Source organism: Pelodiscus sinensis, chromosome 7 (genome assembly GCF_052426305.1).
Source record: "Pelodiscus sinensis isolate ZL-2025 chromosome 7, ASM5242630v1, whole genome shotgun sequence".
NCBI classification, from domain to species: domain Eukaryota; kingdom Metazoa; phylum Chordata; order Testudines; family Trionychidae; genus Pelodiscus; species Pelodiscus sinensis.
Genome location: NC_143058.1, coordinates 48539369 through 48555693, shown reverse-complemented (window position 1 = coordinate 48555693; position 16325 = coordinate 48539369). Strand labels below are relative to the sequence as shown.

The 16325-nt window shown below is 39.0% G+C and overlaps 1 protein-coding gene across 50 annotated transcripts in view; it reads left to right on the top strand.

The window, feature by feature from the left end:
* TTN (titin) overlaps positions 1-16325 on the top strand; it is a 323995-nt gene that overhangs the window by 113532 nt on the left and 194138 nt on the right. For all 50 annotated transcript variants that reach the window (XM_089779942.1, XM_089779940.1, XM_089779930.1 and 47 more), the window contains 19 exons: positions 13-300; positions 451-738; positions 1321-1611; positions 5199-5486; positions 6838-6930; positions 7048-7330; positions 7676-7862; positions 8079-8168; positions 8269-8536; positions 9002-9283; positions 10753-11031; positions 11143-11424; positions 12490-12768; positions 13300-13587; positions 13715-13993; positions 14082-14360; positions 14451-14729; positions 15380-15667; positions 15827-16114. In XM_089779942.1, the coding sequence (XP_089636068.1) occupies positions 13-300; positions 451-738; positions 1321-1611; positions 5199-5486; positions 6838-6930; positions 7048-7330; positions 7676-7862; positions 8079-8168; positions 8269-8536; positions 9002-9283; positions 10753-11031; positions 11143-11424; positions 12490-12768; positions 13300-13587; positions 13715-13993; positions 14082-14360; positions 14451-14729; positions 15380-15667; positions 15827-16114 (4899 nt within the window). The remainder of the gene's footprint in view (positions 1-12; positions 301-450; positions 739-1320; positions 1612-5198; positions 5487-6837; positions 6931-7047; positions 7331-7675; positions 7863-8078; positions 8169-8268; positions 8537-9001; positions 9284-10752; positions 11032-11142; positions 11425-12489; positions 12769-13299; positions 13588-13714; positions 13994-14081; positions 14361-14450; positions 14730-15379; positions 15668-15826; positions 16115-16325) is intronic.

Below are 16325 nucleotides of genomic sequence, written 5' to 3'. Positions count from 1 at the left end.
CTTTCCTTGCAGAGCGAAAACTTCCTCCTTCATTCATACGAACTTTGAGAGATATTCACGAAACTGTTGGTTTATCAGTTACGTTTGACTGTCGCATAACTGGTTCAGAACCTATTGAAGTATCCTGGTCTAAAGATGGCGCACCTATCCGAGAGGGCTACAATGTGCAAATGTCATTCTTAAATAACGAAGCCACACTCCAGTTTTTGCAGACCGACAAGAGCCTTGCTGGGCAGTACACTTGTACAGCTTCCAATGCTATTGGAACTGCTTCTTCCAGTGCCAGGCTTGTGCTTACAGGTTGGTTGTTATTAAATCATTTCCCCTTAATGTCACCAGATCATTTTTCAAGTACCATCTCAATCTAAACAGTAGGGACAACATTTATTTAACAATACCAACTGAGTTTTTCAAAACTATATGTGTTTTTCTGTTTCTTTCACCCTGTAGAAGGGAAGAATCCTCCATTGTTTGACATCCCAATTGTATCTATGGATGCTTTTGCTGGGGAAAGTGCTGACTTTGAATGCCATGTATCAGGAACACAACCAATTAAAATCACTTGGGCAAAAAATAATGAAGAGATACGGACTGGAAGAAAGTACCAGATCAGTTATATAGAAAACATAGCCCATTTGACAATTCTGAGTGTTGACAGTTCAGACTCTGGAACTTATACATGCCAGGCTAGCAACGAAGTTGGAAAAGACTCTTGCACAGCTCAGCTTAGCATTAAAGGTATTGCCTGATCTATGTATATGATGTGCACAACTAATTTTTATATATCTAAAAGAAATAAGTCATCTTGTTGCTAAATAAATTGGATGCCATCTTTTCAATCTATTGATTAGAAAATATACATTTAAATCTCTGTCAAGAGAGATTGATGGGGCTTCAAGGAATATGTTTAGCAGAATTGTGGAGTGAAGATAATATTTTCTTCAATGTTCTTTTCTTTAAATCTTTACAGAGTTCATCATCTTAAATGGTTTATAGAAAACTGTTTCTCCCTTATTGCTTATACAAAAAGTACTCATTTGTTTAAAAAAGCATTTTTCTTAAAGGCAGCATAAGAGAAATGATACATTTATTACTTTTTATCTAGTAAAGCTCCACATCCATTTACATAGTGTGGTGTTTTGCTATGGTAAGAGTAGTGTTATTTGCATACTATTTTATCTAAAAATAGTCCTCTGTAAAATGTATACAGTTTTTTACCACATGTACAAGTATTTAGGATATTTCTTGAAAAATCTTCTACTGAATATTTGATCTTAATATTTATTTTCAGAATTTAAAGAGTATGTTAATTTTTTTCAGAACGAAAAATTCCACCTAGTTTTACAAAGAAACTATCTGAAACAGTAGAAGAAACAGAAGGCAATGCCCTGAAACTTGAAGGCCGTGTTTCTGGTTCTCAGCCTCTGACCATTGCCTGGTATAAAAACAACCAAGAGATCTATCAGAGTCGTAATTGTGAAATATCATTCCAAAACAACATTATACTTCTTCAAATTATGAGTGCAGGGCAAGCTGATGCTGGTTTATATACCTGCAAAGTGTCCAACGAAGCAGGAAGTGTATTGTGTACATCTTCCGTTGTTATTAAAGGTTAGTTACTTTCACGTTTTGCCACCCTGTACTGTTAGTTTTCTTTATCAACATGATAGCCATCAATATACATCTTCCAGAGCTAATTGAATAATTCTTACTAGAAGTCTTATCTTTAGGCCATATGTAATTGTGTGCGAACAACATGGAAATTCAGTACCATATACACAATCGGATAATGGCAGCTACTTCTTTAGATATTCAGGCAGAACTCCTATGAACTTCAATATGAATTTTGTGTATCAGGATAGGATTGAGCACAATATGTCTATTTCTTATGACTTAATATGAAGTACTAATAATATACGATAACACAGTGACTGACAGATTTCCTGCAGACTTCTCCATTTCTTTTATCCAACAGTATCATGCAAAGTTTGGTGCTATTAATACATATTATTAGCACAGAATTACCCAATGCTGTGCATGCTACCAATGTCCAGACCCTTATAGTAAGCCATAATTTTTTCTGGAAATTAAAGAAATTCCAGATCTCACTCTGAATATTTGTTCCTTAACATGTGACAGTTTTTTCCAGGATAATGTCAGTATTTTTCAAAAATAGCTTTAAATATTTTGTTACTAATGCAAGATTTAGAGGTTGTTTATATTTCTTATGGTGTCCATTTTAGAATCTATTCTTGCTTATCTTGTACATATGATTTTTATTCAATATATCTCTCTGGAAGCCTGAATATTTAATATGCATTCCTATCATTTAACCTATTCTGCTTAGAATGTATTTTTATAGTTTAAATAGCTTTTAGCAAATCTAGTGCAAATGCATTTTATATCCCACTGTATGTATTTCTCTTTGTTTGCCATTGTCTTTATTTTCTCTTTTCCATACTTTAATTTTATGTCTGTCCTCTCTTAAAGTAATAATAATGAATAGATTACTGATAAAATTGAGAATTACATTTTTAATAATGAAAAAGAGATGTGACTGACTCTTCAGTTGTATAAAATATGATGTTCCATTACATCCATCAAATATCTGTTAATTTTCTTTACATGCAGTGGCAATTTTGCTGAGCAACTTTTTCTTTTATTGTTAGATTTGTTCCAATTCTTCCGTCTGTATCTAAATTTGTACAGTCAGAGAAGTGGTAGCATGGGAATGGCGTGGAATAATTGTTGCAGTATTAAATCATAGAAATTTAGGGCTGAAAGGGACCTTGAGAGGTAATCTATGGCAGCAGCTTGTGCTGTTGCAGGGCTATGGAAACCTTGACAATCCTTGACAAGTTTTTGTTCAGTCTGTCCTGAAAAACAGCTAAAGATGGAGATTCCACAACCTCCCTTGGAAGCCTATTTCCAGAGCTTGCTTAATCTTATCATTAGAAAGTTTCTCCTAATATCTAATTTAAACATTTCTTCCTGCAGATTAAGCCCATTACTACTTATTCTACCTTCAGTGGACACGGGGAAGAATTGACCGCTGTCCTCTTTATCACACACTGAACATATTTGAAGACAGTTATCAGGCTTTCCTTGGTCTTTTTTACAAGACAGTTTTATTTAAACTTTCCTTGTAGCCCAGGTTTTCTAAATCTATTATTATTTTTGTTACTCTCATCCACGCTCTCCAATTTGCCCACATCTTTTCTAAAATGTGCTGCCCAAAATTGGACACAGTATTCCAGCTGAGGCCTCACTAGTTCACAGTAGAATTAGACAATTAGTTCCAGATTTTACATAGGACACTCTTGCTAATACGTCAGAATGGTGTGGTCGGGGTCTTTTTTTCTTTTTTGTTTTTTGCAACTGCACTATAATGTTGACTCATATATAAATTGTGACCCCCTATAATCTTCAGAACATTTTCAGCAGTAGCACCAGCTATGCAGTTAATCCCTATTTTGTAGGTGCACATTAGGTTTTCATTCTTAAGTAAGGTGCTTTCTTAAGTACAGTGCTTTGCATTTGTCTTTCTTTAATGTCATAATTTCTCCAATTTGTCAAGGTCATTTTGAATGGTTATCTTGTCATCAGCTGCAAAACTTACTCTCCACTAGGGATGTTAGATATTGGTTAATAGAATAGTTGAGTAACCACATTAATTCCTATCAGTTACTCGAATATTCTATAGTTCCCAGGGCAGAGCCAGCAGCCAGTGTGCTCCGACCCCCCTCCTGAGGAGCCCCCTGCTGTCCTGCATTGCTGCGTCAGTATCAGACTGGCTGCCTGCTGCCCCATACTGCTGCCTCTGATACAGAAGCAGCAGTGCAGGGTGGCAGCAGCCCCTGTCTGCGGGCATTCCAAGCTCCCCATGAACAGAGACTGCTCTGCCTCCTTCAGTAAACCTGGGCCTGCCACGGACAGAGGCTGCTCTGGTAGAAGACCTTGTCCGCTGGAGCTGCCTCTGTTGGTGGGATGTGAAGCAGACTCTGTCCACGGGGAGCTGGGACACCTCCGCAGACAGGGGCTGCTGCTGCAAAGCAGCCTCTGTCTATGGGGAATCCCCCCGCATACAGGAGACTTGAATATGGTGTGTTCCCATCTAGATAACATTTCCCTAGTTTGCTTAGGATAATATTATATGTGATCATATCAAAAGACATACTAAAATCAAGATGTATCACATCTACTGCATCTCCCCATCCACGAACCAGTAACTGTCAAAAAAGGAAATTAGGCTGGTATTGCCATAATTTCTTCTTGGCAAATTCATGCCAGCTATTGCTTATAATATAACCCTATTATTTTTCAGTGACTTACCCATTGATTATATAATAATTTGTTCCAATGTCTTTCCAAATATCAAAATTAGACTGGAGGGTAAATAATACCTCCGGTTCTCTTTGTCCCCCTTTTTAAAGTTCAGTAGTATGGTTGTCCTTATGTAGTCTTCTAAGACCTTACAAGTCTTCCAGAAGTTCTCAACGACTGACACTTTCCTTCATCTTTCTCTGTTCCCAAATTATTAAATATCCTCTCATATTGAGCTCTTATATCTTCCTAAAAGTAACTCATTTTAAGCCTTAGCCCTTTCTGATTTTGTTTCTATATGATTGTGCTGTTCTTTTAGCACTTTTTACAGGTTTCACTTTTTGTACAATTCCTTTTTGATTTTTAGATAATTAAAGAATTCTTCCTCTCTGTCCTTTACATCAGAATGGTTTGCAGTTTTGCCTTTAACATTATCTCCCTGAGAAACGACATCTTTTCACAACAACTTTTTTCCCCTTAACTATTTTTCCATTGGGACTATACTCACCAGTATTCTATGTTTGGTTGAAGTTTACTTTTTTTATTGAACTCATAGCTTCTGTTCTTCAATTATTTCAATATTCTTTAAGAACAAATGCCAATTAATTACTGTATCAAGATAAAATGGAAGACATGAAGCTTTCTTTTTGCATGCTTATAAAAATTACTTTCTCTATACTATTTTATTTTCCAATACTATGTTGCATTAGTGTTCCCAGAAATGTATGTATCCACACACACTGCTTATCATTCTCTTATTTGTAGATGTGACTTATTTATTACAGTCAATATCTCATTTATTTCTGGTGTTTCTCTCATGTTCATAACACACATTTTTTTTCTTGCTTATCGCCTAAAATATTTTCCTATTCCAGAACCAAAAAAGCCACCAGTGTTTGACCAACCTCTTAGGCCAGTGACAATAGCAGAAGAAGACATTTTGCAGCTCAGCTGCCACGTCCAGGGATCCCAGCCAATCAGGATTCAGTGGCTGAAGGCTGGGAAAGAAATAAAAGCTTCAGATAAATGCAACATTAGTTTTGCTGATGGAACAGCTCTTTTGGAACTCACTGCAGTTACTAAAACTGATGCAGGCGAATATATGTGCAAAGCTACCAATGTAGCTGGAAGTGACTCTTGCAAGTCAAAAGTGACAGTAAAAGGTATAGTAAATGGGAAAAACTCAGGTCATGTGATGAGAATTTAAACCAAAACTACAATGATCAAAGCTTTGTTTTCTGTGAAGTAAGTGGTCACAGTCAAATAGAAAATAACTCATATTTTTGTTACTTTATAAAATATCACATAATCTGAAATATTGGCCTTATTGGAGCATTCAGTTAAAGATAATTAACTATAATTAGTATCATAAATATACATCTATACATTGGGAGAAGAACTGTAGTCCCAAACCTGAGGGTTTAGAATTTATCCTGCAGACAAAACAAAGATTTTTTTCTAAGATGAAGCTGACAGAGCGAATCTCCATCATCTCTGGCGGATGCTTCATGGGGAAGATGGGGATTTAGGCATTACTTGTAGAACATTACTCTGGGAGGCTGGTATATTGTCAATGAGAACACTCCAGGCCTATGTGACATCAAGAGACACAGCAAAGTCTAGAGTGAGCCAGCCAGAAACATAGAAGAGTAAGGAAAAAGGCTGAGGAGAGCATTAAGAGAGAACACTCTACCCAGCTTAGGTGCAGCAGTGCAATTAATTGCGCTGGGTTACCTCAGTTTGAACTCACACTGCCCTGTCATTCGATTGAAATTAATACAATTTGAGATTAAACTCATTCTCTGAAATAGTTATCTCCCCACTACTATTGCAGATGAGCTCTGCAGAGTCTTTAATATATTAAAATAGAACCACACCTGGCATGGAGGCAGCAGTTGACCTAAGACTGGGTTAATCTCTTTAAACTTCTTGCTATTAGCTGATCATAAGACTAGGAAACCCTGTAGGCCAGGTCTTTAAGAAATGGGCACCAAAGAGAAGCCACTTGGTACTATCATGAGTGGGAGTTGCTGGGTAATACTTGATCAGAATTTTTGAAAACCAGGCCACTTATTTATGTGCCCTTCTGTGGATTTAGGAGCCTAAATTAAAGTAATCAGTTTTCAAAAATATTAAAACCTGATTCTGATGTCATTTGTATTAATGTAAATTTAAATTTACAAGCTATAACATAGAGTCAGTCTGACAGAATCTGCATCCATCTTAGGAATCAAATGACAACTTATGGAAAGTCATCAGAAAGTACATGATATTTTTTCGTTCACACAAGGAATGCATATGTTGCTTTATTAAATGGACTTTGCAATGTTTTTATTGTTGCAAAGCCCATTTACTGAAGTAACATGCATTCCTTGTGTGAAAGAAAAAATATCACGTACTTTCTGATGACTTTCCATAATCCCTTCCCATTTAGGAGAGTGAAAAAGTTGTTATGGCTAAAACTGAGGTGTTCTTTTAAACCCTCCATCCTAATTCCTTAAATCTATTTTCCAGAAAAACCAGCAGCTGCACCAGCAGTTAAGAAAGCACCAGTGGATGGAAAGCTGTACTTCATCTCAGAGCCTCAGAATCTCAAAGTTGTGGAAAGTAAGCTTATTCCTCCAAAAGTGTGTCATTTTCTCTGTTGTATTGGTAGTATGAATGTATTTCCTGCAGTCTTAGACATGTGAAAGGTGAACATTTTGAATTTGTATTTCGCTATAGAGAGTGTTGCAACTTTTATTGCAAAAGTTGGAGGTGATCCAATCCCAAATGTTAAATGGACTAAGGGAAAGTGGAGACAACTCAATCAGGGAGGTCGTATTATCATCCAGCAAAGAGGAAATGAAGCCAAACTAGAAATAAAGGATGCAACAAAAACTGATTCTGGACAATACAGATGTGTAGCTTTTAATGACCATGGTGAAATTGAGAGCAGTGCCAACCTACAAGTTGAAGAAAGAAGACAAGAGGTGATTGAAGGAGATCTGAGAGCAAAACTGAAGAGGTAGGCATAAAAATGTTTTCTAGATCATTCTCTAGTTCTAAGTGGGGGATGCTATGTCTCTGATCCAGATGTAATTTAATAGTTCTCACAATCTATTGGACAAAATGACACCAATTATATGTAGGCTTTATCATGGCAATTCTTATTCCTGTCAGTCATCCCTGAGTAGGCTAAGAATCCTTTTGGAATCATGTGCCTAACAGTTTGGATGAGAAGGACCCTCCAGCACAAACCTAAAGGCTCGCTCTATACCAAACAATTTTAAGCAGATTTGCTTTCCCTAAGCATTCTCTTAGAAAGGAAAAATATTGACAGGTGGTCTAATGATTCTTATTACTTAAACAGTACTCCAACCAAAAAGAAGGAGGAGGAGGAGGAAGAGAAACCCATTGATATCATGGAACTTCTCAAAAACGTTGATCCTAAAGAATATGAAAAGTATGCTCGCATGTATGGAATTACAGATTTCCGTGGCCTCCTGCAAGCCTTTGAGCTGCTAAAGCAAAGCCAAGAGGAAGAAAGCCATAGATTGGTAAGACCATCTCTTTTTGCAGAATATCTTGGTGACACAGCTCTTGTAAGAGGACTGATGAGAAAGATAAAGTGAGCTGTAGGTTCCCAGAAAGTTCAGTTGGAGAAAGATGGATGACTCTCCAGACTTTTTGGTGGGGGTGGATTTAAAACCGTGGAGCCTAGTTATTTCATAATAATGTTACTTCATTTTAAACCATGTCTTGTCTTTCTACAGGAAATTGAAGTCACAGAGAGAGCTCGCAAAGAAGAACAGGAATTTGATGAACTAGTATCATTTATTCAACAAAGACTCACGCAGACAGAGGTAACATGATGGCTTTGGCTTGATAAGAGCACTATTTAATCACATAATAGGAATGTGATATTGAAGTGAAGACTCAATCTTTCAAATTAATATTTTTCAGCCTATCACTCTCATCAGGGATATTGAAAACCAGAGCGTTGTAGCAAATGAGGATGCTGTCTTTGAATGTGAAATTAAGATTAATTATCCTGAAATCAAACTCTCCTGGTACAAAGGAACTCAAAAATTGGACCCCAGTAACAAGTATGAAATAAGAATTAAAGGTGATCGGCACATACTTAGAATCAAGAACTGCCAACCTACAGATCAAGGAAATTACAGAATTGTCTGTGGTCCACATATTGCTAGTGCTAAGCTAACTGTGATTGGTAAGTGTACATTGAAAGTTGCCATTTGAAAGTAATTTGTACTCTAAAGTTACTCTTAATACTATATATTTTAACATGCTGCTGGAACATGCAGTAGAACAGAATCTTCATGATGCTACTTTCAAGGAAGGATGCATGTGCATCCTGATTTGTCATTTTTCTATCTCAAATGCCAAATCTCAGCGGTATAGCAATGGGAAAACCATTAACATAGGAGGGAGTCAGATTTCTCATCTTCTTTGCTTTCATTAACAGCACAAATTTCTCTCTTGACTGTTTCCTCAAATACTCTCCTTTACGAGCATCACATTTTGCCAATATTTCTTGCTACTCACTCAGACTCATAAATCTCTGCTTTTGATTAGCTATTTCATTAATGTATTGATTAAATATTTCATTGATTTAATCATTTAAATGGATCAGTGCAATTTAGTATATCATTATGTTTTACCCTTTTCTTTTTAGAACCACCAACGATTATTACAAAGCTAGATTTTTCTAGAGTTGTAAAACAGCATGATTCCACCAGATATGAATGCAAAATAAGTGGCTCTCCAGAAATCAAAATCACCTGGTACAAAAATGAAACTGAAATCCATGACAGTGAAAAATACAGAATGTCCTTTATTGATTCTGTAGCAGTCATTGAAATGCACAAACTCAGTGTGGAAGACAGCGGAGACTACATTTGTGAAGCTCGTAATGCAGCAGGCGCTGCAAGCACCAGTACCTCATTGAAAGTGAAAGGTCAGAACCACAATGTATTTCTCTTCTCTTCTCTTCTCTTCTCTTCTCTTCTCTTCTCTTCTCTTCTCTTCTCTTCTCTTCTCTTCTCTTCTCTTCTCTTCTCTTCTCTTCTCTTCTCTTCTCTTCTCTTCTCTTCTCTTCTCTTCTCTTCTCTTCTCGCTGGTAATGAATACAAATATTCTCTAGTCATATTGGTGAGTACAAACTTCTCAGAATGCAGGATACATATTGTACCAGTGTGGTATGGCATTGAAGCCATCTCTTATTGTGATGCATTTATTCACTCTTACATATCAGCTCAAAATAGTGATATAATTTACCAGAAGTGTAAGTAAGCCGATGTGCCTCAGTGTGGTGCTCTGGCAAGAAGTTGGCTGTCTGGAGCAGTTGGCTGCAATGGCAGGGGTGGGCGCTTCCAGTCTGGCTCCCAGGGCTTCCTGTAGTCAGCCGCATTATGCAACAGGCAGCCAGGAAGATTAGAGGGGCTGGTGGTGTGCCCCTGGTGGTACTTGTCCCCTCTGGGACTGTCCCAGCCCTTACTCCCTCCCTGCCACCATTTTGAGGGATGGGAGGCTACGGCTGCACATACTGGGTCCCCGTTGCTTTTCCTGCTTCCTCTAACTAGGAAGTGAGGGGAAGTGCAGAGCCTTCTGTGTTTCTCCTCTGCTCCTACCCAGGGAAGCCAGGAGTGAGAGGAATGCAATAGGTTCTGCACTTTCTCCTCACTCCCTGGTCAGAGGAAGCAGAAAGCAGGAAAATCAATAGGGACCCAGTATGTGCAGCTGCAGCCTCCCCACACTCCTAAATGTCACCTTTGCCTCCCTGCTCTCTTCCCTCCACACACCCAGCCCTGCACCTCCATACCCCCCTGCTCTGAGCCCTCCACACGCTCATAGCCCCCTGCCCTGATTAACCCCACTCCAACACCCTGCCTCAAGCCCCTCTGCATACTCCCAACCCTGCCTCCTGCACACCAGCCCCCTACACTGAGCCCCTCATACCTCCAACCCTGCCTCCTGCCCTTTGCCCTGAGCCCCTCATGACCCCCAACAATGACTCCTTCACACCCCAGCCCCCTGTCCTCTCCTCATACCCCATAACCCTGACTTCTGCACCCCACACCCTGAGCTCCGTGCCTTGAGTCCCTCCTCATATTCTCTATCTTGGACTCCTAACGCCCTCCCCCCAGACCTCCAGTCTCTTGCCCTGAGCTCCTCCTCACTCCAAGCTCTTGCCTTGAGTCCTGCTATGTCTCCCATATTGCCCCTTGCCCTGAGCTCCCCACACTCCATCTCACACTTAAATTTCTTTTAGGTGTTGTTGCATCACACCCTTCCCAGAGTGGTGTGACATGACAGTACCTGTAAGAAACTGAAGTTACTTTCACCCTTGCAATTTACTATTTAAATGTTATTTTCTCTTTTTTTCTGAACTGAATTAACAGAAACCCAAATTTCTTCCTTTCATAGCACCCCCTGTTTTCAGCAAGAAGCCCCATCCAGTTGAGACTTTGAAAGGTTTAGACGTTCATCTTGAGTGTGAACTTCATGGCACTCCTCCATTCCAGATTTCATGGTATAAGGACAAAACAGAGATTACAAGTAGCAAGAAGTACAAAATCATGTCTGAGAACTACCTTGCTAGTATTCACATTTTGAGTGTGGATGCTGCAGATGTCGGTGAATATCACTGTAAGGCGGTAAATGATGTTGGAAGTGACACTTGCATTTGCTTTATAGCTCTAAAAGGTTTGTATAAAAACTTACACATCAGTTATAAACCTACCAACCTGTGATTCTTGTCATTCTCCTCGTGCACCCCCCTCATGATGTAAACATGATGTATCTTCTTTTCACCAGCACCACCAATTTTTGTGAAGAAACTGAGTGATGTCACTGCTGTAGTTGGGGAGGCAGTCGAGCTGCAGGCCACTGTAGATGGATCCCAGCCCATTTCTGTTCTGTGGATGAAAGACAAAGGGGAAATCATAACAGAAAGTGAAAATCTTAGGATTTCCTATTCAGAAAACGTTGCCACTCTACGGATTGGAAATGCGACACCAGCCACTGCTGGAAAATACATCTGTCAGATCAAAAATGATGCAGGAGTTCAGGAGTGCTTTGCCAGTCTCTCCATTCTAGGTTGGTAACAAGGAAACAAAACAATATAGAATGACATAGAAGGACAACCGTTTTCAGAGAGCAGTTATTAACATTTCACGATCATGGTGGAAGGGCATAACAAGTGGGGTTCTACAGGGGTCTGGTTTGGGGCTGGTTCTGTTCAATATCTTTATCAATGATTAGATGATGGCATAGACTGTGATTTTTAAGTCTGCAGATGACTCCAATCTGGGAGCGGTTGCAAGTGCTTTGGAGGATAGAGTCAAAATTCAAAATGGTCTGGACAAACTAGAGAAATGGCCTGAGGTAAACAGGATGAAGTTTAATAAGGACAAATGTAAAGTACTCCACTTAGGAAAGAACAATCAGTTTCACACATACAGAATGGGAAGCAACTGTCTAGGAAGGAGTACTGCAGAAAGGTATTTAGGGGTCATAGTGGATGACAAGCTGAACAGTGTTAGACTGTTGCAAAAAAAGCAAACATGATTCTGGGATGCATTAACAGGATTTGTGAGCAAGACATGAGAAGTCATTCTTCCGCTCTACTCTGTGGTGATTAGGCCTCAATTGGAGTATTGTGTCCACATTTCAAGAAAGATGTGGAAAAATTGGAGACAGTCCAGAGAAGAATAACAAAAATGATTAAAGGTCTGGAAAACATGACGTATGAGCAAAGACTGAAAGAACTGGGCTTTTTTAGTTTGGAAAAGAGAAGACTGAGAGGTGACATGATAGTGGTTTTCAGGTATCTAAAAGGTCACAATGAGCAGGGAGAAAAATTATTCTTCTTGGTCTCTGAGGATAGGACAAGAAGCAACGGGTTTAAACTGCATCAAGGCAGGTTTAGGTTGGACATTAGGAAAAACTTCCTAACTGTCAGGGTGGTTAAGCACTGGAATAAATTGCCTAGTGGGGTTGTGGAATCTCCATCACTGGAGATATTTAAGAGCAGGTTAGACTGTATGACCTTTCAAGGTCCCTTCCAGTTCTATGATTCTATGACATTTTAACATCACTTAAGAAACTGATTAAGTTTCCTGTACTGTGATTAATATGTCTGTGATTTCCATGTCATTTCAGAACCTGCAGTCATTGTAGAGAAGCCAGGCTCAATGAAAGTCACATCTGGAGACTCGTGTACCCTTGAATGCACAGTGGACGGCACACCGGAGCTCTCTGCTAGGTGGTTTAAGAATGGGAAGGAGCTATCTACCAATCAAAAATACAAAATTAGCTTCATCAACAAAGTGTCTGGGCTTAAGATCCTCAATGCAAAAGTAGAAGACAGTGGGGAATATACTTTTGAGGTGAAAAACAATGTTGGTAAAAGCAGATGCACAGCTTCAGTGCGTGTTTCAGGTTAGTTGATTAACTTGTGATTCTACAATTTTTTAAAAAGGCCCTACATAACACGTTGCTTCCTTTGGTGTCACGTAAGGCTGCTTCCATACTGGGAAGAGTCACTTTCATTGCCACCTGAGGCACACTTTGTGGAGATCATGGAGTGCAGGAGTAAGTTGAAGTCTGCACCACTTTTTCACCTATGAGAATATGAGGCTGTTGCTAGGGTTCAGTCTCATCTATTGAGTCTGAATGTCTCAGATCGTACAGTACCTGTTGTTCCACTTATGAGAAAGTGTTTAAAAAATAAAAGGAGAAAAGGTGGCCCTCAGAAGGGGTGAGTTATAGCTTTGGAGTGTACATTCCAAGCTGCTCTTATCTTCTCTCTGTATCAGGCCTCAATGAGTTGACTTGTAGACCTGCTTTGGATTCTCCCAGACCAATGCAGGTGTACCTAAGAAAAATACTGATGCCTGGGAAACATCTTCCTTTTAACTTGTTATTCTGTGTTTTATAGCTGTGTTTATAGCTGTGATTCATCCTATACAGATCGCATTTTACCACCTTCTTTCACAAGAAAACTGAAAGATATTAATGGTCTGACTGGCTCTTCTGTTATGCTGGATTGCAAAGTGTCGGGATCACCACCTTTTTCTGTTTCCTGGTTCCACGATGGACACGAGATCACCAGTGGAGACAAGTATCAGACGACCCTTACGGACAATACTTGCTCTTTGAAAGTTAATGCACTAAAGGAATCTGATATGGGAACTTATTCATGCACAGCTAGTAATATAGCTGGATCAGATGAATGCAGTGCATATTTGACTGTTCGAGGTTAGAGCAGTTTACATTTTTGGATTTGTTACATTATTCTAAATATCATTAAGTTGTATGGGAATATTTTACTCTTCATCAAAATGCAAAAGTGCTTATTGTGCTTCTGTGTTATGTGTATCTTTAGAACCTCCATCTTTCGTAAAGAAACCTGATCCCTTGCAAGTTTTATCTGGGGCAAATATAACTTTTACCAGCATCCTACAAGGCACTCTTCCATTGGATGTTAAATGGTTTAAAGGTAGCGTTGAGTTAGTACCTGGACATACATGCAACATCTCCTTGGAAAATTTGGTTGCAGAGCTGGAGCTCTTTGATGTTCAGCCACTCCAAAGTGGAGAATATACCTGTGTGGTCACTAATGAGGCTGGCAAAATTTCTTGCACAACACAGCTCTTTGTAAAAGGTTTGTCAAGCTTGCAATTTCATGTGTTTCTCCAGATGAATCTCTTGGTGTCTGTCTTTAACTTGTATCTTCATATTGTTCACTACAGAGCCAGCCAAATTTGTAAAAAAACTGAATAACCTCAGTGTAGAGAAAGGAAAACCATTAATTTTGGAATGCACGTACTCTGGTACTCCTCCGATTGCCGTTGTTTGGAAGAAAAATGGATTCAAAGTAGTTCATTCTGCAAAATGTAGCATCACCACCACAGAAACATCTGCCATCCTGGAAGTTCCTTATAGCAAAATAGAAGATCAGGGACAGTACACTTGCCACATTGAGAATGATTCTGGACGAGATCTTTGTCAAGCTGACATCTCAGTATTAGGTGCGCCCTTTTTCTACACAGGTCCTTTCTATTCTAATTGTTATTGTAGTATTTAATTTTTGGTACTAATAACATGTCTTTGTTCTTTAGAACCACCTTATTTTGTTACACGTTTGGAACCTGTTCAGGTGATTGTTGGGGATTCTGCATCATTGCAATGCCAAGTTGCTGGCACACCAGAAATTACTATATCGTGGTACAAAGGAGATACAAAACTACGAGCAACTCCTACCTCTAAAATGTACTTTAAGAACAACGTTGCCACTTTGGTTTTTAGCCAGGTGGATATCGGAGATAGCGGGAAGTATATTTGCAAAGCAGAAAACAGTGTAGGAGAAGCTTCCTCATCAGCTTTGCTTTCTGTTCAAGGTGAATATTTGATTTTATCAAGCATAAAAGTTTACTTTCTTCCAGCGTGGCATTTCAGGAAAGAAACATCCTTTCTTAGGAACACTCAGTGCCTTTACTTGACCAGTTAGAGACTACCCATGTCAAGAGACCCCACAGCATTTATAATCTTCCAGTAGAAAAGACTAGCTTGAAAGCAATTTGGCCTGTGCTTTTTCTAAGACATGGTATCTTCTGTTTCTTTCCCTTAAGTTTATTGCATGTCCACAGTTATTCTTCTAGCTCTTTTCAATGCAGAAAATATGAGACCATTAATCATACTTAGGGCTAAGTTCTGCCCTCATTTACTACTTTGGAACCACATGGACTCAGTGAGTCGGAAAGAGTACAACTGGTCATACTCTCCCTAGCGGCCCTGGTTAGGGCCCTCACTATACACCAATACCCAAACTAAATTATCTTGCATATAATCTCTTTGAACTTTTTAGGGACTCTGATTTGTATATTAGGCAAGCTGGTTAAAAACAAGGACTGGATCTTCCAGTATCTTCTTGTATGTCTGCCTCACTAGATCACAATGCAGTATCTTTTTAGGTAGTGATTACTGGAGAATACATCAAGAGCTGATTAACTTCCCAGAGTTTCATTGTGCAATACTTCTTTCCTTCCAGAGCGTAAATTTCCTCCTTCATTCACACAAACTTTGAGAGACATTCATGAAACTGTTGGCTTACCAGTTACATTTGACTGTGGCATAACTGGTTCAGAACCTATTAAAGTATCCTGGACTAAAGATGGCGTATCTATCCGAGATGGCTACAATGTGCAAACATCATTCTTAAATAATGTAGCAACACTCCAGTTTTTGCAGACCGACAAGAGCCTTGCTGGGCAGTACACTTGTACAGCTTCCAATGCTATTGGAACTGCTTCTTCCAGTGCCAGGCTCGTGCTTACAGGTTGGTTGGTTGTTAAATTGTTTCCCTTTAATGTCAACATTATTGACATTTTTCAAGTTCCATCTCAAAAGATTAGGTGGAAATTTATTTAACAACAGGCTTTAAACCAATTGCACTTTTTAAAGCTATATGTGTTTTTCTGTTTCTTTTGTCCTGTAGAAGGGAAGAATCCTCCTTTGTTTGACATCCCAATTGCATCTGTGGATGCTTTTGCTGGGGAAAGTGCTGAATTTGAATGTCATATATCAGGAACTCAACCAATTAAGGTCACTTGGGCAAAAAATAACCAAGAGATTCGGAGTGGAAGAAAGTACCAGATTAGTTATGTAGACAACACAGCTTATTTGACAATTCTGAATGTTGACAATGCAGACTCTGGAACTTATACATGCCAGGCTAGTAATGAAGTTGGAAAGGACTCTTGCACAGCCCAACTAAATATTAAAGGTATTGCCTGAACTATGGGTATGTTGTGCACATCACATTCCTTTACATTTAAAAGAAATAGGTCATCTTGTTGCTAAATAAGTTGGAGACCATCCTTCCAATATGTGGATTGAAGTATCTATCCACAAATGTGTATTGAAGTATTTATCTGAAATTCTTTGACAGAAAGTGGTGGGAAAATTCTGGAGAGGAGAGAGTGTTTTCTTCACTG